We start from the raw sequence: 23,664 nt of genomic DNA, 5'->3' as shown, positions 1-23,664 counted from the left end.
TTTTTTTTTTTTTTTTTTTTTTTCAGTTTTTGGCCGGGCTAGGTTTGAACCCACCACCTCCAGTATATGGGGCCACCACCCTACTCCTTTGAGCCACAGGCGGTGCCCAAAAGTGTTTTACATTTTTGTAATATTAGCTGACATGTTTAGAAAAGAAAGAATGAGTGTCTATTTGTGCCCTATAGTCATGATGGAAACAAAGAGGCCCAAAGCTGTGGTAAAATTAGACACCCTTGGAGTAGAACATGCTAGAATAATGAAACCAATGTTAACCAAACACCTGTGGGTAGGACACATGGGTAAAATAACCAGATGATTTACTCTTGCGATGGAATGTTGGCTACTAGACTGAGCAGACTAAAATTTTAGTAACTGGCTTGGTGCCTATAGCTCAGTGGTTATACCACCAGCCAGATACACCGAGGCTGGTGAGTTTGAACCTGGCCTGGGCCAGCTGAACAAAAATGACAACTGTAACAACAACAACAACAACAAAAAATAGCTGGGAGTTGTGGCAGGCACCTGTAGTCCCAGCTATTTGGGAAACTGAGGCAAGAGAATTGTGTAAGCTCAAGAGTTGGAGGTTGCTGTGAGCTGTGACGCCACAGCACTCTACCTAGGGCAACAAAGTGAGACTCTGTCTGAAAAAAAAAATTCAATAACAATTGATTTCTTAAATAATTAAAAATAGAGAATGACATTGACATTTTACCTTCTCTTTTGCCTGTTATTGTGGGATATGGTATCAGACTCTGTCCATAGAATTTACATTGCCCTTTTTCTCCACAGAGTGAAATTATCTCTCACTGGGGGTTCCCTAGTGAGGAGCACCGAGTTGAGACAGAAGATGGATATATTCTGTGCCTTCACCGAATACCTCATGGGAGGAAGAACAATTCTGACAAAGGTACAGGTGTTTTTGGTGGTGAGATAGAAAAGTTCTTAAACATGACAACATTGCTGGATTTTGACCGGTTTTTACGTCAGTAAACAAGTTCAGATTTATCTTAAAAACATAAAAATGGGATCACTTTTAGATCAAAGTACTAAATGTGTTACATTTCTGCAAGGTATAGAAAAACACTTTCTTTTAAAGAAGAAAGGATAAGAGTCATAATTTTATATGTTGCTTGAAGTTTCAAAGATTAGATTCATTGGATGATATGCCAAAATCTCCACTTATTTTTTAAGACAGCATCTTATTTAATGGAATGTTTTAAATACTGAGTAAATGGCTTTTATTATTTGGAAATTATTTAGTTTTTCAAATAGCTAACGTATTCACATGGTCCCAAAATCAAAGAGAATAAAAAATACACAATGAGATACCTCTCTCCTATCTCATCCCCCACTTCCAATTTTTTAAATATATTTTTCTAAAATCTCTTCATTTTTTTTTGGCAAGGTCTGGGTTTGAACCCACCACCTCCAGCATATGGAGCCGGCATCCTACTCCCTTGAAACACAGGCACTGCCCAAAAAAATCTCTTCATTTTTTATCCCCCCAAATCTCCTTAGAAACAAATACAAACATAGATTTTTATTTTTTCCTTGCCTTTCTTTTACTACAAAGGGAGCATTTTGCTCTCTTAATTTTCTACTTAATGTCTTAGAGATCTTTTTACACAATTCATAGAACATTTAATCTATAGATACATGATATTCTACTATACTGCTGTATCATGATTTATTTAACAAGTATTCTGCTAATGAGAATTTGTGCTGTTTTCAGCCTTATAAAAATTTTTGCTGCTGTAAATAATCTTGTATGTGTGCAAGTTTGGTTATGAAATATATTTCTAGAAATAACATTTTGAGATCAGAGGATGTATGTCTGATAGATATTTTTAAGCTCCTTTCTTTGTGCGTTTGTACTATTAATTGCTTTCACTAGGAGTGTATGAAGGTTCTTATAGCTTTAGCCTAAAAAAGTATATATACATGTATGCATAGATATTTTTACTATCTTTCATTTTATAACTCAAACAAAATTGAAGTTTCCAATGCAGATTAAGGAATTTCTATACAGACACACTTGGTATATAGAACATGCTTGAAATTGTTGAACAGACTTCAGAATAAGGATCTGATTCTTACTCAGTCATCTCTCCAGATGTAAGGTTATTCTTTAACATTTTCTGTTTTTAGAAATTTTTTTTTCTAGAAATTTTTCTTGGGAAATTAAGGTTTTGATTAAGGTAATTGAAAACTATCTCTTCTCAACATTTTATGTGGGCAAAAGAGCCACCTTTGCCTCAATGCCTTCCCAAATTATCATTCAAAGCAAATTTTAAAACTTTCTGCATGAATATGAACTTTGTATCATTATCTGCTTTATGTTTTTTCTTAATCTAATCTAACTTAACCTATTTTGTCCCCCATAAATTCCAGCTGCAATAAGGCTTTTTATAATGCTTAAATGACCATGATAGCCAATGTTATTTCTGACATCTAATTTCTAACTCTTGAAATTTTAATGCTTTGAAGATAATGTGCTATTAATCTTCCTTTTTATAAATATGTTATAAAAACGTATGGTGGGTTATAGTGAGAGCTAATTTTTCCTCCACTCAAAACATACAAAACATTTATCTTATGCTAGAGTGAGCCTATGATTTCCGTCCCTTTTTTTATAAAAGAATAACCCCTTTATACTGATTTCTCACCCTGTAGAAAGAAAAATTTGTATTCATGTTTTTCTTGAAAGTGATGAGTTGATTAATATAATTAGTAATGTGAATCATTGTTCAAAAATGCTGAGAATCTCAGTAAAAACGTGCTGAGAGAATGTACCTCTTCTCCTTTTCCTGTGTCCACCTCTAGACTTCTCTCCCTGCGTAGCTATTAAGGGATGGCGGGCCACATGCCCTTCATGTGTGTATCACATCATTGCAGGTGATAGTGCAGTGCCCTGGAGTATGAGGAAAGTGTGGTCCCATGTGGTAAGAAGACAAGTTAGGGGACCTCAATGCTGGAGCTGACCCAGCCCCATCTGCTTGTGTGCTTTTGCCTTTGTGTGTCTGAGATTCTTCATCAGTAAAAGCAGTCCACTGACTGGGATGATCTTAGTTCCCAGATAGTCCTCATCACTCTCAGGGTCTTTGGGTCATATTCTTTGTTTTACTTTTATTTATTTTTTGGCAGGGGTGTTGGGAGGTGGGGGAATAGAAACTCTTGACCTACAGAATGGGGAACGCAGACTGCAAGTACTCTAAGCTAAATCTGGTCATAACATTAGGTCCCCAGGTTCTTTCTTTGTTCTGAAGAGCCTCCCTGGAGGGGATCAGGAATGTGGATAGAATCTGTGATGAGCTAACCTAGAGGGGAATTCTCAAGGAAATCTGTGATGAAGGCCTCTGTTCTCTAAAGGAACTGTGATTTTCCTGAGAACTGCTTAGGTAGGTGCCTTTCTGATGGCTCACATGTCCATGGTCCAAGGCAGAGCCTGGGGCAGAGGTGCTGTACTGTTCCTCACTCTATTCAAGAGCCACGTCATTGTTGAAAAGATGAGAGGAGGTCTCTCACATTCCCAGTAGAACTCTTTTCTCATGTGCACTGCTTCCTCTTCTGACTTCCTCCTCTATGAATAGCACCGTCCTCCCACTGACCTAGGCTGTGAACTGCAGAATCATTCTTGGCTCCCATCTAGTAGCTGACACATCCTCTCTAGGCTGCCCGCATCAAATCACTTCAGTTCATCTTTTTCTTCACTTTTCCTGAGCATCACCCCTCCTTATGCTCTTCTACCATTTCAGCTGGACACCTGAAATAAACTCAGAAGCTGAAAGAGTCTTGAGCCACTTCCAAGGCTCTCCATATACACGTATTAAAATAAGAAAAACATTTCAAAGCTCGAAGATGGGTATTCAGTCTGGGTACTGATAATTTCAGAAGTTAATGCTTTTAATACACTCAAAGTAGTGCCATGCACCTGTACTATCTGAAAGTAATCACAAGGTACATTAAAACATTGTTCCCTTATTGATACTGTGCTCCTCGTGGACCCTGAATTTATTACAGCCGGCTGGTGTGCATCTTCAGTCCTGTGGCGGTAGGCCCCTCTGACTGTCTGCATGGCCTCACTTGGAGATCACTGGAGGTTTCTTATGAACACAGGACTGGGCCACATGGCTCCTCTTCCATGTTTGCTTATAAGACTTACCAACTGCTCTCCTTTCTGCCAGCCTCCCTGTTCTCATCCAATGCTCGTGGTTTTGCAGGATTAAGCTTCTTAAAGCCCAGCTAAAATTATGGGGTTTTCCCATTCAACACACTTCAGCAGTTTGATGAGTGAAGATACATACCACCTCTTAATACTCTGTCCTGGCTGTTTTCTGTGCCTTTCACCCCCATAACATCCAGCATATGTGTGGTGTTTTGCACTGCTAAGCAACCTTTTCAATCAAGTGTTGAGCTACCCTTGCTTTTTTGCCAACCCCGTAAGGGAATTGAAATTCAGAAATTAATCATTTATAGGGAAGTGGTTCTGTTTTCATCAGCTCAGCTTTATTTCAGAAAGTCATGGGGTGTTAGCACTAGGAGGATCTGATTCCTGCCTGGGCCAGCGATTTGGAGAGCTTGTATTTTTTAACACACTTCCCTGGTGGAATCCAAAGTAATTTGGGGGGGTTTAGCAACCTGTGTTTTAGATCAACACCCTCATTTTACTGGGTAACATAGCCAGGCTTAAGGAGGTAAAGGGTCATGCCCAGCCAGTCTGACAACAGACTCAGTGTTCTTTGAACTACAGATCGGCTCTTATGTAATAAGTATTGACTAAGCTGATCCTGTGATAGTCAGAATATATATCTTATTTCACTAAAACAAGGAAATGGATGCTGGCTTTGCAAAAATGCATAAAATAACAACAATAACAAGGCAGGTTTACTCTTTGTCCAACTAGGAAACTGATTGTCAGAGAAAGCACCAAGAGTGGCATGTTTGTATCTGAAAAGTTGCGAATCTGACCGTCCAGTGGGTGAAGAGGCATTTTGGAAACAGGCCTTAGCAAAGACTCCCCAGGGGTTACCATTAGAGTAATAACTGAATATTCATAGCATGCCTTACGAATTCAGTCTTTGGAAGGAAAGACCATTGCCCTGTATTTTGCTTTGGTTGTTTGTTTTCTGGATTTTTCTTATTTTTCTTTCCTGATAGAAACTCTTCCTTCTTTGCATTTTTATTTTTAAGAGATAGGGTCTCACTCTTTTGTCTGGAGCTACAATGCGGTGGTGTCATCACACCTTACCACAACCTTAAACTTCTGGCCCCAAGCAATTCTCCTGCCTCAGTATGCACCACCATGCCTGGCTAACTTTTTAATTTTTTTGTAAAGACAGGATCTCACTATGTTGCTCAGGTAGGTCTTGACCTCCTGGCCTCAAGCGATCCTTGAGCCTTGGCCTCCTAAAGTGCTAGGATTATAGGAATTAGCCGCTGTTTCTTCCAGTTTCTCTGGAAGAGAAACTCTTCCCTTCCAAATAAATTATTTATTTATTTATTAATTGTCAGGGATTCATTGAGGGTACAAGATACCAGGTTACACTGATTGTATTTGCGAGGTAAAGTCCCTCCTATAATTGTGTCTTGTCCCCAAGAAGTATTTTTTTTTTTTTTAATAAATGCAGCACTCTCACCAGCTGTACATCATCTGGGGTATAATTCCTTGCCCTGGTGGTGCTGAGCAGATGTGGGTTCATTAGTCAATGCCTGAGCTTGATGCCTCTGCTGAAGTCTAGGCTTGCTTGGTGCTCTGACGGCACATCCGGATCTTTTGCCTAGCTGAGCAGCCAGTGTTATCATTCCCACCCATGTCACAGAAGCATCCATGTTATAAAAGAAGTCAGAAGCCATCTAGAATAATCGGAACCCTTCTGTGAGTTTATCCAAGTTGTCACAAATCTCTAAAATTTTCCAATACATTTATTGAAAAACCATATTTGAGTGGCCCCCTGCAGTTCAAACCACATTGTTCAAGGATCCAACTGTATATACTTATTATTTTAGCAGGGACTGTCTTTTTTGTTGTTGTTATTGTTGCAGTTTGGCTGGGGCTGGGTTCGATCCCGCCACCCTTGGTATATGGGGCCGGTGCCCTACTCGCTGAGCCACAGGCGCCACCTGGGGGGTTGTTTTTTATTGTGTATCAGCAGCTTCATCTTTGCTACTGTAGAACAGGACACCTATACTTCAAAGAGGCTGTGTAAATCCTGCAGGGTTTCGTGGCTGGTAAGAACTGAGCTCTCCGTCACACTAATGCCCTGGTGTTTGTTCTCCACTTTGTTCTGCATTTTGGTTCTGCCCTGGATACTGTTTCAGAGTGTGGACTCAGTGTCCGGGCAGAGAAGGCCAGAGCCTGGGGAAGCTGGAGGAACTTCCCCACCCACCCACTTATCTTCCTCCCGGGTGACCGTGGGCTCACACATTCTGTTTCAGAACCTGAGTAATCCCCTCCTCATGTCCACCCACGTCGTGGGCTGATCACGCAGGCGGCATTGTGGTGGACTGTCATTGGGCTGCTTTTGTTTGTCAGCTCTATGCGATTTAGGTCCTAGTGAAGTTATTTGCCCTCTCAAGGCCAAGAAATGGTCCTTTTATCCCCTTCCTGTAACCCCAGCCCTCCTGGAGACACCTACAGAGCACAGCTGGGGAAGGCAGCCCTTCCTGCCCTGCGCGTGCATTGCTCAGACCAGGCCTCAGAGTGCCTGAGTGTCCCGAACAGGCTGGTCCTCGCAAGAACTACCTCAGCAGGTCAGGCCAAGTGTTGGGTCCCTTGTCCCATGCTCCGTCCCCTCCCTGTACTCGAGATTACTTCCTTCAAGCATTGGTTCACATCCTCCCCCCAGCCCCAGATAGCTTCCTGCCTTCAGCCTGTCATTCTCAGAAGGCCTACAGTGTGTTCTAGAAAGACTTCCCTCTTGTTAGCCCTCTTTCCCATAGCAAAGCCGTTAAGGGCATGGCCCCTGGTGTCTGACACACTTGGGCTCAAATCCAACTCCCTCCCTTTCTAGCTCTTATCCAGCCTTGAGCAAGTTACTGGACTCTTATTCACCACAGTTCTGTGTTCTGTTAAGTGGGAGTAGTACCAGCTTACTAGGATTTATTTTTATAGTCCCTAGAGCAGCGGTTCTCCACCCTCCTAATTCTATGAACTTTTAATACAGTTCCTCATGTTGTGGAGACCCCCAACCATAAAATTATTTTTGTTGCTACTTCATAATTATAATTTTCCTGCTGTTATGAGTCATAATGTAAATATCTGATATGCAGGATGGTCTTAGGCTGACCCCTGTGAAAGGGTTGTTCGACCCCCAAAGGGGTCGTAGCCCATGTTTGCTGCCCTAGAGCATGTAAGTATAATAACAGCTAGCTGTTATTCCAATCAACCATTCTCAGCAAGGTGAATAGAAATCTGATTAAAATTCACTGGAAGAGGTGAATGGCAGTAGGTTCAAACCTCCTAGAGAGAAAGGTCTCTTGCCAGTAAACCTCTAAGTCCTCCACTGGGGGTAAGCTGGGAGTGAATGGCCTGATACCTTCCTCTCTTCCCCCTGCTGGGGCAGGGAGAGAAGCTGGCAGGCAGGTGAGTGTGGGAGCACAGCTTCCAGTGCCCTTCTGTGTTCACCCAATGCCAGAGAGAAGCGGCGAGCAGTTTTGCCCCTACTTTTTAAAGTAGTGATAGTAGCCTGGATTTGTTACTGCTTTCTCTCTGTTGGTGATCTGTCATGGCTAACGGCATCATGAGCACTGGAAGCTCATGGGTCACACCCACTGTGTCTCCCTCCTCGGAGGAGCCCTATTATTCTTGGAGTAGAGGAAACTGGCTCAGCCTGGAAAGATGTGTACCCCATGAAGTCCTCTACACCTCTCTGAGCCCAGCTCAGATAAAGCACTGAAAGTTCCCAGTGGCCCCCCGACATGGGTGCACATCTGATTCAGGCGGGGAGCCTTTCCCATGTGCTCTGGGGTCCTATCAGCCAAGGCCTGGGTGCAGTGTCTGTTCTCTGTTCCTGTAACTCTATGTTTTCATCAGAACCCTTTGTGGGGAAATCTGCTTGTCACTTAAGATCCAGCTTGAATGTTTCTCTCTGGCTGAGTCATTTACTCTTTCTTCTGGGCTTTCCGGGGAGGTGCTCTAATCTTTTTCCAGGCTGGGCTAGAAGGTGACTGTGTGTCTGTCTGCTCTGCTAGCCTGTAGCTCCCTGGGGGAGGGAGTGTAGGTTATCCAATTGTGTGTCCGCAGCATCTGCCACAGTGTCTAATACTCAGTAGGCACCACCAGAGGTTTACATGAGGTGTGGTGTGTGTTTTTCAATCATTTCTTGGTATTTTAACTTTTACCTCACTGCTTAGCCTACAGCAGGTTCTCAGAAAACAATTCCGCAACTGAATGAGCAGGACATGGCTGAGTAGCCTTGGGCCTCTCGAAGGTCATGCAAGTCGTCAGACATTTATCTTTCTTTGTCAGCCCCTTTTCTCATCTGCCAGTATTTCCCAATAGAAAGCAATGTTTTCTGTAATGCCCTTTGCAGTGCATGGCTCGGATTCTCCAGATTTGAAAGCATCTAGCTTTTAAAGAGTAGGTTGATTGCATTCTTCTCACCTGGTGCCATGTTTTTTGCATCTGTTGTTCATTGAGCTTTTTTTTTTGGCCAGGGCTGGTTTTGAACCCACCTCCTCTGGCATTTGGGGCAAGCGCCCTAGTCCTTTGAGCCATGGGCTCCGCCCTGTTCATTGAGCTTTTGTAGTCTGCTTGCAGTGAGGAATGGGAGAACCTAAACCAAGAGGAGAATGAAAATAAAGTGGCTCTGGTTTGTCCTTTCCCTATTCCAGATGCCAGAACAAAGCACTGAGATTTGCCTCCAGCCTTCCCTGCTTCCCTTCACAATGGATGGCTTTGCTGCCACTGTGGGTCTGCACGGGGAGGTCTGTTTCCATGCGTGTGAACGCACACGTGTGCAGCCATGTTCTCTTTGTCCCTGAGAGGTCCCTTTCATTTTGTGTCTAGCTGCTGGTGTCACAGAGTCAGAGATAATAAATATCCACAGATAAGCTTTCAATGTAAATAGTTTATCTCAGTGTAATGGAACTGTACCTTTCTTTGTTTCTTTTTCCTTAAACATGGACTCTTCATAACCTAGATTGTTTGGGGCAAAGCCACGTCCACAGCAATGTAATGCGTGGGGCCCTATGGGAGCTTTGGGAAACCCTTACGTGGAGTGCAGAGTGAGGGTGCTGGGAATTTTTAAGGCATTTTATCTCAAAGGATAAAATTTTATTGTTTTACCTCAAAGGATATAATAACTCCCTGAGAGAAGCCTTGTGCAGCAGTGAATGATAGGCAGCGGTGGAAATAGTGGTTATTTATAAATCTTTTTAGAACCTCTCAGCCACCTAAGGTGTTGTCTTCTGGGTAGCTTCAGGGGCTCCTCCTTGCCCTTGGGAATCCAGAGTTATTTACTGGTGGTTTTTGAAAATGTTCCTGGTCTATCTTCACTTTATCAACTCCCATGTTTCTCCTTTGAAGCTCCTAAGGGGTTAGAGAGAGAAGTACAGAAAGAATAAAGGGCAATGTTAAATATTCCCCATCAGGAAAAGGTAGGGAGCCGAAGCCTTGGACTCTTGGGGTAACCTGTATCTTCTCTCCAGCCTCTGTCCTGCCTGGCTGTCCATGTATTACTTGCTTTCTCCTCTCTCTGTCATCCCTCCTACCCCGTCCTCTGCAACTTCAAACCATCCCTGCCTTTCTCTTGGGACTCTCCTCGGAGAAGTCCCCTAAGCAGCCTCAGGTTTTCCAGAAAGAGTTAACTGTAGAGGCATAGACTGACCAAGTGCCAAGGGCTTTCCTCCTGCCTCACTCTAACTCCATGCAGAGGGAAGATGATTGCACTGGCTTCTGTCAGAGATGAGCTGACTGACAGGACGGTTTTGCTCCTGGCCTGTGAGGGCCAAGTCTCTTTCCTCATTGCTCAACTGTGCAAAGCAATGGGTAAAAAGGGCCTTCCCAGGCCAGAGGACCTACAGCATGAGCAGGGAAGCCTCTGTTTCCAGAAAATGTTACACAATGTTAAGGGGCAGAGCTGCTGCATTGCCTGACTTCTGGGCACCATTCCCGCTGCACTGCACAGTTACTGCTGGACAATGATGTCTCCTGTAGTTGTCTAGCCAGGCAGCCCTGCTTTGGAGTAACTATCATTAAAACACGTTTTCCCAACTATAATGATGAATTAATTTTGGTAATGATTGTCACTTACACTGAAGTTTATAATTTTGAACTTTTTGTGATTCTTTTCCTTGTTTTCCCAGCTTGATTATGATCTTCACCGAAGGCAGGACTCCTGTGTGTGTAAGATGCTAAGCCTGTACCTTTCACAGTAACTTTTGTCTTGTTATATGGCATTAAAATGAACATTTGAAGGCAAAAATGGGTACATAAAGCAGCCCCGAACATGTCCAATTGGCTTTCTATTCTCTCCCTATGAGTAGAAGGTCATCGCATGGCCCTCGCAATGTAGAGGGCTGTCGTTTTGGGATTAGACAATCACAGGAGTCATTTGGGACTCTTGGCCAGGGCTCACCATTTTACACATGAGGGAGCAGGCCCATGTGAAAGGGACAGGGCCCTGGGGTAGGTGTAGCATCTTACATGACCATTCGCATTGTCATGCCTGTGAGCCGGGCCTCCTGGAGTTGTCTACAGAGGCCACCTTGCATCAGAGGAACTGTCCTTTAAAAACAACTTGTTAGTTGCCAAGTCTACATCAGGATGTTAACAGAAATAAAAACTTGTCAATTCACTTTCAGTCTTATCCCAACAAATCATTCTTCCCATTTTTTCACTGGAATTCTACTTGGCATACGTTATTTTTACACAGTTAGAGTCTAGAGTAGTCCATAATTTTGTATTCTGCTTTTTTTTCCCCTTCCAAAGCTATGTTATAAGCTTTCTGGTGCTATCGCAGTCCTTGTTATGGTCGATGGCTTAATTATGGTATCAAGAAGACTGAAATTAATTATTTGACCACCTGACAATTCACTCATTTCCAGTGATTCACTAGTATAAAGAGTGGTCAGAAGGCAAAGGGATCTTTTGACTTACGCATCACTACGCTAGACACTCAATTATCTCATTTATTCCTCTTTAATAATTCTTTATGGAACTGAGACTCAGACTGGCTAATCCCCTTAAGGAAATGAGCTGATGTGTGCTGAACTCTGTGCGTCAGACTCTTTGCTGAGAACTTTTCATGCAGTATCTCCTGTCTCACTATGCCCTATACTACGAAAAGCACAAATTTCCACTCTTCAGGGAATGATGTTAATTTCAGAAAAAGTTTAAATGCTTCGTCCAAGGTGCCCTGTCAGAAGTTGGAGAGGATGGAGTTGAACTGTGGGAAACTCATAGGACAGTGTCAGCTTCATGAAGAAGTATTTGTTTTTCTTCCTCTTTTTGTTCTCTGCTGTGTTCCCAGCACTGAGCAGCATACGTGGCCCTGACTTGGTGCTCGGGAAAGACTTGTTTATTGAATAACTGAATGGTCTCCACACTGTATAGGCAGCTTGAGGTCAGGTTTCTTTGGCTCCCACATATTTGTTTTTCTGCCATATCACAGTCTTAGTTACAGGTAAGTAGAAAATAAATTTATACACACATGCAGAAGACACATAGGTTTCTAAGTTTGTATGTGTGTGTGCAGTCCTTTTTATTCTAATGGTTTCATTCCACTTAAAAGTTTTTTAAAATTAGGCTTTATTTTTTCTATTTCAGAGCAGTTGTAGGTTTACAGCAGACTTGAACATGAGGCACAGAGATTCCCCGTATAGCCTTCTCCCTCCTCACAGGCACAGCCTTCCCCATTGTAAACATCCCTCACAGCAGTTCTATATTCGTCACACTTGATAAAGTCACACTGACATATCATTGGTACTCAAAGTCTAGAGTTTCCATCAAGGTGCACTCTTGGTGGTGCACATTCTATGGGTTTGGACACATGTGTAACGACACGTGTCCACCACCACAGCATCGTGCAGAGATGTCCTCTGTGCCTGTTCTTCCCGTCCTCCCCCAATCCCATGATTTTTTTTTTTTTTTTTTTACTAACTATAATTTTGTCTTTTCCAGAATGTCACCCAGAACACAGCCTTTCCAGATTGGCTTTTTTACTTAGCCATGTGCGTTTAAGATTCCTTCATATCTTTGTGGTTTGCTGGCTCATTTCTTTTTAGGGCTGAACAACACTCCATTGTCTGAGGGCACCACGGTTTGTTTATCCATTCACTTACTGAAAGACATTTTTGTTCCTTCAAAATTTTGTCAACTATGAATACAGCTGCTATAAACATCCATGTACAGGCTTTTGTGTGGGCATCACTTTTCAGTTCTTTGGGCACGGTTGCTGGATCATAGGGTAAGATGTGTTTAGTTCTGTCAGAAACTGCCCAGGTGTCTTCCAAGTTGATGCTGCCATTTGCATTTTCCACCAGCAGTGAGTTGAGAGTTGTTCCCCCACATCCTTGCCAGCACTTAGCATTGTTGGTGTTTTGGATTTGGTCGTTCTAAGAGGGATATAGTGTTGGTGTATGAGTGTGATCTTTTCCTCTCTTTGGTTTATTTTGTTAGGAATGATTGTGAGAAATGCAATTCCTGTAGCAAACTGTAAAAACATTTTGTAAGTCTTAAAAATGTATTAATTTTTCCTTTGTTGGTTGAGTCAGTGGGTATCACTACTAGACATGCAAAAGCAGTCCAGTTCTGCTGCTACCTCGCCAGAACTATGTTAAAAGAAAAATCCTTTACTTACATGTTATACAGGAATACACATACATTGGTCCCTTAATCCTTTAATTTGTTTCTATTTCATTATTTGCATTGGGACCTTTTAAGAATAATTTGTTTAACAAGATATCACGTTTGTTTTGAAGCTCGGTGCTACTGCCTCCTAAACACATTTGTTTCTCAGGTCCCAAACCAGCAGTCTATCTGCAGCATGGCTTGCTGGCAGATTCCAGTAACTGGGTCACAAACCTTGCCAACAGCAGCCTGGGCTTCATTCTTGCTGATGCTGGTTTTGACGTGTGGATGGGGAACAGCAGAGGAAACACCTGGTCTCGGAATCACAAGAGCCTTCCAGTTTCTCAGGATGAGTTCTGGGCTTTCAGGTATATTTGAATTGATTATGACATGGGGGTATTTCCCTAGTCCCCTTATAGCAGACACATGGGGATGTCAGCAGAAGAGGCAGACAGATGCAGGTAGATGGTACTAGAAAAGGTCGGCAGTGTGGAGGCCTCCAGGCTGGCCTCCCTAAGGCTGTGAAACACAAGAATGAGAGCTTTTGCCAAAAGGCGTATTTAAGGACATGTTTTTTTGTCACACCATTTATAATAGCAGACAGTTGGAAACTACCCAGGTGCGTGTCAGCAGTGAGTGGACGAGTAGTGTGATAGAGGCACGTGATGGGAATGAACGACCTGCAACTATGTGCAGCAGCACGGATGAAGCCAGAAATAGAAAAATACACGCCGCATAATCCCAGTTACAGAAGAATGAAATGACAGGCAGAACTACTTTATGGTGTGAAAAACCAGGATCAGAGTTACTCGCGGGAGGGAATTCCAAGAGGGTTTCTGCAGTCCTGGGAAAGTTCTCGTCCTTTCACTCAGTGCTGCTTGACCTGGCTGCGTTCGGTTTGTGATAACTCAGCAAACTATATGCTTGGCATTTCTGTGCTACTATATTTTATGTACTATTTCAATGAAGGAATTCCTTTTTTGGGTTGCAGTTATGATGAGATGGCAAAATATGACCTACCAGCGTCGATTAACTTCATTCTGAATAAAACCAGCCAAGAACAAGTGTATTATGTGGGTCATTCTCAAGGCACCACAATCGGTATGTATGTAATTAACATCAAAGTTGATAGAGTTTCTTTATTTCAGAGTTTGCCCTTGTTCTTAAAAGTGATATATTGAAAAAAGTTCAAATACAATTTATATTTCAATGCCAGATAGAGATAATGAGCAGGGCAAAGAACTTTGATAATATTTAGTTTTCTTTGGAAAATTGTGGTATATGGGTTTCTTCAAATTGAAGGAATTAATGTAAGCCACATCCTATTAGTTATTTTTCCAGTTAAGCAAGATGGGGATGTAGGAAGGCAGAAAATAGGAAATTATCTAAATTAGAGACAGGCCAGGCACGACAACTCATGTCTGTAATACCAGCACTTTGGGAGGTCAGAGTTGGAGGATTGCTTTTGAAGTCAGGAGTTCAAGACCAGCCTTGGAGCAACATAGATAGCAAGGTCTCTTCTCTACAGAAAATAAAAATATTCTCTGGGCGTGTTGGTGCATGCCTGTAGCCCAAGCCACTTGAGAGTCTAAGGCAGGAGGATTGCTTGAGCCTAGGAGTTTGAAGTAATAGTGAGCTATGATGGTGCCACTGTACACTCTTACCTCTCTCTCTTTTTTAAAGGAAAACAAAAAAATGTACTGTACTGATTTTGAAAGTAAAGTAGAATAAAACTACAGATACAAGGGTAATAGATTCCAGGGGTGTCCAACCTGTGGCCCATGGCCACATGCAGATTATTTGAGGACTGTTTTGCTTATCTGTGGTGCTGGATATCATAAAAAGCATGCCCAATCCTGTTTTCATTGATCATCAGCTATCCTTAGTGTTTGTGTATATAATGTGTGGCCCCAGACAATTCTTCTTTTAATGTATGGCAGAAAAGAAAAAAGGTTGGACGCTATATTTATTATTTATAAACTTTTTTTAAAAGCTATATGCATTTTTAATTTTATGTCGATTATAAAAGTAATATATGTTCATTGTAAAGAAAAATATAAAACTTAGCAGAGGTTGAAGAAAGTGAAAATTGCCCATAATTCTAGCAAGCAAAGGTTTTCCCTAACTAGGGGCAGGGACCTGTCTTGTAATTTATTTGATTCTCCCTTTTAATGTTTACTATGTCATGTGATCTGCGTAGAGTACATTTCTCTCCAAGGAGACTCTATTGAGAGGTATGGGTGCTTTTAAGGGTCACAATATCTATGGTTAACTTGCCTCCCCTCAGAAAAATGGACTGAGTCATTTTTCTTCATTCATAGTCCTTCTTTCATGACTTGTCTACCTGAGTCCTTTCCCACCCCACTCTCTAAAGTGGCATTCTGGGGCCAAGTGGCCAGAAGTGACCTCAGAGAGACTTAAAACATAATTACAGCTGGGGGAGTCTAAGTTAGTCCCTGTGTAGTCTTTGGTGTTTGGTCCGGTCTGTGAATTGTTCGTGGAGGAGACCTGGGGGATGGGGGGGGGATGCAGTCAGAGGGTCTCCTGGTTAAAGGAAGGGGGGAGGCTTTGTGGTTTTCTGCCTGGACTTCTAGTGCTTATCTAGGTTGAGATTTGGAACAAGTACTTAACAAAGACTTGATTTACTCCTTCGATCAAGTTCAACGCTAGAGCACACAGTTCTGAAGGCCCCGAGTCAAGAGTGTGGCTTCCCGAGGGTGGCATTGCCCGCCTGGTTCTCAGGCCACTACTGAAGGGCATCACAAAGCTGGCGCTTGCCTTGTCTGAGACGGAAATCCCAGAAGATGACTGTCTTCCTTTTGTTCCCACAGGTTTCATAGCATTTTCACAGATGCCTGAACTGGCCAAAAAGATTAAAGTGTTTTTTGCTCTGGCTCCTGTGGCTTCAGTGGCTTTCTGTACTAGCCCTCTAGCCAAATTGGGACGATTTCCGGATCTTCTTGTTAAGGTATTTGGATCACATGCCCTCCTCCCCCGTCTTTCTCCCCTCCTCCACAAACTCCCTCCTCTGGATCTGAGTAATTGGCCACCGCAGGGCGAATCTGTGCCTTCCTTCACTGCAGGGTGTGATCAGGGGCGCAGTGGGAGTTTGGTTCCCTTTAACCCCTGCCTCAGATTCCGGGAGTCACCGAGGTCTGTTGCTAACTGCATGGCAGCCACGTGTGCGGGTGGCCTCTGCGCCAGTGCACCTCTGGCCAGGCCTGCGAGAAAGGGGTTGTTGGCCTTTATGGAGGTGGCACAGCAGTGGGAGGCGCGCAGGACACAGGGAAGGCGCTGTTCCCGGGTGCCCATCCCTGCCTACTCGGAGGGGAAGCATTTTTTGGTAATGTGGCACTAATCACAAGCCATCAGTGTAACCTCATCAGGGTTTAGCTCTAACGCTGTGCCACCCCAAGCTCTGTTCAAGGAGCAAACGGCTTTCATGAGGAGTTTGAAGCCAACTGAGGCTGGAGGCTTTATATTCACCTTATTATACATTTACACACATACGATATCCTGTGCAGAATTATATACTTGAAATCAGGTTATAACGTATCTCACTGCCACGTAAAGGACTTTAACATGTGGCCTAATGAATTCTAATACAACTTTGAAATGAAGAACATAAAAATGATTTCTAATAAAACTTTGTTTATAAAAGCTAGGGGAGAGGGGAACAGGGAATCACTGGTTAGTTCAGTGTAAGAAGATGAAAAAGTTCTGGAGGTACATCGTGGTGATAGTTACACAAGGGGAATGTACTTACTGCCCCTGAATGAATGCTTAAAAATGGTTAAAGTCACAGATTTCATGTTATTTATCTTGTCCCACAATAAAAAAAAAGTGTTTTAAGAAAAGCCAACAACAAGTAGCAGGCTGATTTGGGCCACTGGCCAGCAGGGTTGAATTAGATGTCCACACTTCTGGCAGACATTGCTGATCCTTCACCCCTCAACTGTTTCTCAGAGTCAGATGAAAATTATTTGGGGATGGCCCTGGCATGAGGGATCCTTAATGCCCTTTCCCATTGTCGAAGTCCATTGTAAGCTTATTTGATTTTATGCCCCCTCTTCCTGTGGAGGATTTATACATCTGTAACGTGACTTTTGCCTTAATAAGCTTATTCTGTAAGTATCTGGTTTGAATGTTCACTGGTTGTCTTTTTCCTGGTGAGGCCGTGTGTGAGGATACTGAGCACATGTCTCCACTTCTGAGATGGGTCACAGAGAGAGGTCTGTGTACCAAAATGAAATGCTGAGATATTCTTGGGTTTCTTTTTATCTTGTAGGACTTATTTGGGGACAAGGATTTTCTTCCACAGAGTACATTTTTGAAGTGGCTGGGGACCCACATTTGCACTCATGTCATTCTGAAGGAGCTTTGTGGAAATCTCTTTTTTCTTATATCCGGATTTAATGAGAGAAATTTAAATATGGTATGTATGTTTACGATATTAGATTGTGTGGGAGAGTCCAGAGCGACCTCAACAGCACTCTAGAGGGACTTTCATTTAAAAAGCACAAGAATCAACTTCAGTAAGAGCTTGGATTACTGTATAACCTGCTGTTATCCTTGAGCTGGCTGCTGTCACCTTCCTATGTTGTGCCTGTACAGAGCCTTTTGAAGGAGGGGATCTGTCACGATTTGTTATAAAATTTATATTTATTCTAGTGATTTGTTTCTTTTCAGAATTGCTATAGATACACATGCATGTATACATACACACAACATGCATGTGTATAACTGTGTATATTTCTTTATATTACAAAAAGTAAAACCTCAGCCAGTAACATGGTTGTGTTTCTAAAGGTATTTATAGTTTGTAGTGTTGCATTTTGAAAGCAAGTTTTAAAATTCTAGAATGAGGACTCTGAAAAAAAAAATTGCAGGGTGCACCTGTGGCTCATTGGGTAGGGCACCAACCCCATATACTTAGAGTGGCGAGTTCACACCTGGCCCCAGCCAAACTGCAACAAAAAAATAGCCCAGCGTTGTGGTGGGCGCCTGTAGTCCCAGCTACTCAGGAGGCTGAGGCAAGAGAATTGCCTAAGCCCAAGAGCTGGAGGTTGCTGTGAGCTGTGATGCCATGACACTCTACTGAGGGTGACAAAGTGAGACTCTGTCTCTAAAAAAAAAAAAAATTTAAGCAAAGTGTGATTGTCATATAAAATTTTGGAAGTTCAGTAACGCATAAGAAGAAAATAAAAATGATATGTAGTTTCAACCCCTGCAGCCTTATGCTTGCCTTATTCATTTTGTAAGTAGTCTGGGTGAGTCTGTATTTGTTCTTAGAGGTAGTAAGAACATTTTGTAGTCAAAGCCATTTCTCCTACTTCTGATCTTATGTGTTTGGGATTGTGGCTCTGTAGTTTTTGATGCTTTGAAGGGCAAAGTGCAGTATAATGATTATTATCACGGCCACCTTAATGCCTCTTTCTTACTTGATTTCAATGTACTTATTTTGCAGTCCAGAGTGGATGTATATACAACACACTGTCCTGCTGGAACTTCTGTGCAGAACATGTTACACTGGGGCCAGGTAGGTATTGAGAGGAGTGCTGCTGTGGTTCCTGTAAAATCCACATTAGAGAGGCCTGTGGGTTCTGAGAGCACCTCTCTGCCAGTCCTTCTCAAATAGAGACGGTCTGCTACTCTTCCCCAGAGTCCTGGGTCCTTGTCACTGTGTTGTGTTGCTTCTCTCATCCTCGGTGGCTAATGGCATTATCCACAAGATCACCCAGCAGCTGCTGGGGGGCTTTCCCCGCTTCCTTCTCCCCTCCCCTTCATGGAGGCTCAGATTTATATATTCCCTCACTTTCTCCCTTTCCAATTTCCCCCTTCCTCACCCCATCTGTTTTTCATTGAGTCCTATATTTATTTCTGTGCTGCATCATAAAACATGATTTTAGAGCATTTTTGGAGGTAGAAAGTGCTGTTTCAGCATTAACTCCCGAACACAACATGCTTAGAGCATCAGCGGGTAAAGCAGAGCTAAGCCAATCATGGGTACGAGTGGGGGCCCCTAACTTTAAAAATATCATTTTGATCATCTCATCACTTAAATAGTGTTATATTCATTCTAGAAAGTTTAGTAATTATATATAGACAAAAAGTTACTTAAAATGAGCATAAAATCATTCTTTTATCCTACACAGAGATAGGAAATGCGGATCCAGAGATAGTAAAGTCTCTGTATTCTGCTCTATACTTCTTGCTGCATATCATTTAAAAAGAAAGATACAGATAGGAATAGTATATGTAGAAATAGATTAATTTTTTCCTTACTATTTTACACCTTTTCTTTTTCCACGTGACAACATATCAGTGACTTATTTCTACCTCCAGACATATTTTTGTACATTTTTTCCTTGCAATTTTATTTTATTTATTTTTTACTGTTGGGGATTCTTTGAGGGTTTTTGTACATTTTCCCCCCAGCTCATTTTGTTTTGAATTTGAAGTAACTAGCTGTTTAAAGTTCAAACCAAGATGCTACAGGTGTCTTCAATAGTAGTTTACGAACACTGAGCAGACACTGCCTGCACCAGAATCAGTGAATTGATTTTTAAAAGTATAATTTTTGATAGGGCGCGATGGCTCATGCCTGTAATCCCAGCACTCTGGGAGGCCAAGGCGGGTGGATCCCTTGAGTTCAGGAGTTCGAGCCCAGCCCGAACAAGAATGAGACCCTCACCTCTATTAAAAATAGAAAAACTACATGGGCGTGGTGGCACAGGCCTATAGTCCCTGCTACTCAGGAGGCTGAGGGAAGAGGATCGTTTGGGCCCAGGAGCTTGAGGTTGCTATGAGGTAGGCTGATGCCACAGCACTCTACCCAGGGCAGCAGAGTGAGACTCTGTCTCAAAGTAAATACATAAAATAAAAGTATACTTTTAAATAACATATTGCTTTACAAAAGTAATAGTTTGGCTTGTAGCAGAACTGTTGAGTTGGCTACTATCCAGGCTTGTAAAAACAAAGACTCCTGTATCCCAAACATTTGGAGTGGAGAATCTATTCTTTTTTTTTTTTAATCACTTTATTGAGATATACAAGGCATGTATATTTAAAGTGTGCAAGTTGATATATTTTGACATTTGTATACACTTGTGAACCCATCATCATGGTGAATATATCCATCACCCCCAGGAGTTCCCTCCTGCCCCTTTGCAACCCCTCCCTCCTCTCCGCTCCTCCTCCATCCCCAAGCAACGACCGATCTGCTTGCTGTCACTGTAGGTTAGCTTGCGCTTTCTACAGTTTGTATAAGTTCAGTTATACAGTATGTACTTGTTTTTGTCTGGCTTCTTCCACTGAGCAATTATTTTGAGATTCATCCATATGATTGTATGTATTAGTAGTTTATTTCCTTTTATTCCTGAAAATCTGCATTTAAAAAAAAAAATCTGCCTAGTAGATTTCTTCTGCCTGACCAGGTTTGGGGTCACTGATCTGGAACTTCCTGATACTTTGGTCCCCTTCCTCAGTTACCCCAGGAACTCATCTCTGGAGAGTGCGATATTTCACCTCTCCCTGGCTTATCTCTAAGGACCTAAGAACAGCCTGGCCTGAGGCTCACTGTAGGGACCAGAGGGCTCAGAGTTAGACGCCAGTCCCTCAGGTTAGAAGCCAGGTTGATGTATTCTCACATTTATATACACTTGTGAACCCATCACAAGTGGGTTCTGTGTCTGGAAGAAGGGCACGCGGAAGGCAGGCAGCTCACGACATGCTGGCCAGTACACTCGTACCTTCAAAAATCCTCAGATTCACAAATGCTCTGTTAAGGTCTCTGCTTTTCTTCTTGGTCACATTAATGTTGATAGTCACTTGTTTTTTTATATGTACCCTTTCACCAGAATTCCCATACATTTTTGAGTATGTCTGCAACCTCTAACCTAACGGATATTTTCCAAAATTCCCAATTTTTGTCTCCTCAGGAGTTAGCACACTCCCAGAGATGCATGGTGGGTGACCAAGCCAGGGGGAGGCAGATGCTGAGCTTGGTGACCCAGCAGCCACCCCCGTGTGGTACAGCACATGCCTCAGCAAGTGCAAATGACCATGAGACCCTGGCTTTCAGGGCCTTGGCAATATTGAGCCCAAGGCTGTCCTAAGACTATTTCCTATTATACATATTACAGGCTTGTGTTACCTTACCCTCCCTGTCTCAGGCCTCCACAGGGCAGGGGATTTGTCCTCGAGCCATGGGATCAGCTACAGTCCAGGCTTCTACTCTTGTTCCAGCTCCTTTTAGCTGGCCAGGGTCAAAGGCTGCAGACTGAGGCCGAGAGCTCTGCTTTCTGGCTCAGTTGTGACCTTGTGGCCTTAGGTTCTAACCATGCTGCAATGTGTCTCATGAATGTTTGCAAAGCTCAGAGTTAGTGCAGAAGGAAGCCTGGCCCTTTGTCTTTCGGCTCCCCATGATGTTCCTTTGTCAGTAAACGGTGGCTTTGTGCAGCTGTCTTATAGGGTCTTCCCCTTGGCTCTCCCTCCAGAGCTCTGGGCAGCAGGCAGGAGGCTGCCACTCCAGTGCAGGCACAGGCCACCCTGAGGGGCAGCCCTGGTGCCCACAGGAGAGGCTTCTATGGAATGTGGCGACCTGGATGCTGCCAGGCTGAGGCCACAATGGCGTTTGGAGGAACACCTTCACTCCTTCCATGGTAGGAGTCTGGAGGTTTCCTGAAAGGACATTTACTCACAGTCCATTCAGTTTACTTTCTACTTCAGCAGTTAGCATTTGTTTGTCAGCAATTTCAAAACCTAGTTCTTTATCTGGGTTTTCAAACTTATTTTACTAATCTTCCTATTCTCTTTATAATCTTGATGAATTTCAGAATTCCTCAGACCCAAGACTTTTTTTTTTTTTTGAGACAGAGTCTTACTTTATCGCCCTTGGTAGAATGCTATGGCGTCACAGCTCACAGCAACCTCCAACTCCTGGGCTTAGGCGATTCTCTTGCCTCAGCCTCCTGAGTAGCTGGGACTACAGGTGCCCACCACAATGCCTGGGTATTTTTTGTTGCAGTTTGGCTGGGGCAGGGTTCAAACCCACCACCCTCAGTATATGGGGCCGGCACCCTACCCACTGAGCCATAGGCACCCCACCCAGACCTTTTTTTTTTTTTTTTAAGACAGAGTCTCACTTTGTCACCCTTGGTAAAGGGGTGCTGTAAGATCATAGCTCACAACAACCTCAAAGTCATGGGCTCAAGTGATCCTCTTGTCTCAGCCTCCTGAGTAGCTGGCATTACAGACAGGCACATGCCACAATGCCTGGCTAGTTTTCTATTTTAGTAGAGATGCCATCTCACTCTTGCTCAGACTGGTCTCAAACCCCCAAGATCAAGCAATCCACCTGCCTTGGCCTCCCAGAGTGCTAGATTATAAGCATGAGTCACTGCACCCAGCCAAGACTCTTGTTATTACCTCTTACCCTCTTGTCAGCCCTGCCCAGAGCCCAAGTACTTACTCTTTGTTGAAGAAGCTGCTCCCAAAGTTATCTTTACAGTGTTGCTTCACACTACCTAACATGCTGTTAAAAATACAGGTCCCTGGGCCTGTCCAAGACCTGTTGAGAATCTGAATTCCTGGAGTGTGTTCCTGGGATCTGCATTTTAATAAGTCCTTTAGAAGATTCTGATATCCTCTATTGTTTCAAACTCTTGCTTAAAAAACACCCTCCCTAACCCCCCAAAACATTTGTACATTTGGTAGGCTTTTAAAAACAAAATAAAAAGGATATTCAGCCTAACTGTTATTATAAATATAATATGTATTATGAAATTTTGGAAAACATGTGAGTGAAAGAAAAATCACTTGTATGTTTAGCACTCAAATAACCACTATTAATATTTTGGTATCATCTTGTAAGTTTTTGTTATAATCATTTACATTGCAAAAGTAGGATCTACATGGACTCTTAAATTTTCACTTAATTAAATAGCATTGTGTTTGTTAGATACAGGCTGCACTGTTACAATAGGGCCCAAAAGATAGCTGGTAAACAATTTCTTTCTCATAATACAGTCCAGAGAACAGTGACCCCTGCTGGTGGTCAAGAACAGGGGCATAGCTGTGCTCCATGAGGTTCTGCAGGGACCTAGGGGCTTCCACACTGTAGCTGTGCCATCTTTGGGCGCCATCCTCTTCTGCCTGGTTGAAGTTCCTGCCTAGCTAGCTAGGTTGAAGCTGCCTGGTGACTAGGTCACCTCCATGTCTCTTCCAGCCCAAAGGAAGGAGGGAGAGAAGAAGCCCAGGGCAAGTGGCTTTGCATGAAGGAGATAGCTCCAAACTGAGCAGTACAGCCACAGCCCCACTGTTCCCAGTGGGACCAGGATGTGGCTCCTGTGCTGCAGCCATGTACTTCACAGAAGCATTAGGGATTCTATTACAGAAAGGAAGGCAAGAATGGGCACAGGGGGGCAGTCTCTGCCATGACTAAAAAATGCCTTTCCAGGTCAGTTACTAAATTTTAAACATATTTATAATAAAGAGCAGTTTTCTATTTCTATTCTTTTTGAATTTTATTGTATATATTTATATATATTTTTCTGTTATGATACTTTTTCTGCAATTGTAAACCATCCTGGAATAAATATTCTTGTATCATGGATCTGTCCTTATGTATCAGGCAGATTATGTTCTTAGGATGAAAAATTCATAGGAGTAGACTTAATGGTATAAAAGTAGGCATTTTTTTTCATGTAACATTTATTTAAAAATATTTACTTAATTTTATATACTGGAAACTTTTTCTCTGAATAATGGCAAAGTCTCAATTAAGAAAAGTTTCTTAAGGGTGGCAAGACACCTATATATGTATCTGTTTTTGTTTTCTTTTTCTTTTTTTAATCTTGGTAAGACCCTGTGCA

At 42.7% G+C, this 23,664-nt stretch overlaps 1 protein-coding gene across 5 annotated transcripts in view; it reads left to right on the top strand.

Moving 5' to 3' along the window:
• The window catches only part of LIPA (lipase A, lysosomal acid type), a 58,504-nt gene that overhangs the window by 28,716 nt on the left and 6,124 nt on the right, over positions 1-23,664 (top strand). For all 5 annotated transcript variants that reach the window (XM_012801396.2, XM_023509489.1, XM_023509487.1 and 2 more), the window contains 6 exons: positions 790-907; positions 12,960-13,158; positions 13,782-13,891; positions 15,622-15,758; positions 17,079-17,225; positions 18,258-18,329. In XM_012801396.2, coding sequence (XP_012656850.2) covers positions 790-907; positions 12,960-13,158; positions 13,782-13,891; positions 15,622-15,758; positions 17,079-17,225; positions 18,258-18,329 — 783 coding nt within the window. The remainder of the gene's footprint in view (positions 1-789; positions 908-12,959; positions 13,159-13,781; positions 13,892-15,621; positions 15,759-17,078; positions 17,226-18,257; positions 18,330-23,664) is intronic.

This window comes from Otolemur garnettii, unplaced genomic scaffold (genome assembly GCF_000181295.1).
Source record: "Otolemur garnettii isolate 467f Iridium unplaced genomic scaffold, OtoGar3 scaffold00008, whole genome shotgun sequence".
NCBI classification, from domain to species: Eukaryota; Metazoa; Chordata; class Mammalia; order Primates; family Galagidae; genus Otolemur; species Otolemur garnettii.
The sequence above is the reverse complement of the archived record's forward strand: the minus strand, read 5'-3'. Positions and strand labels throughout refer to the sequence as shown.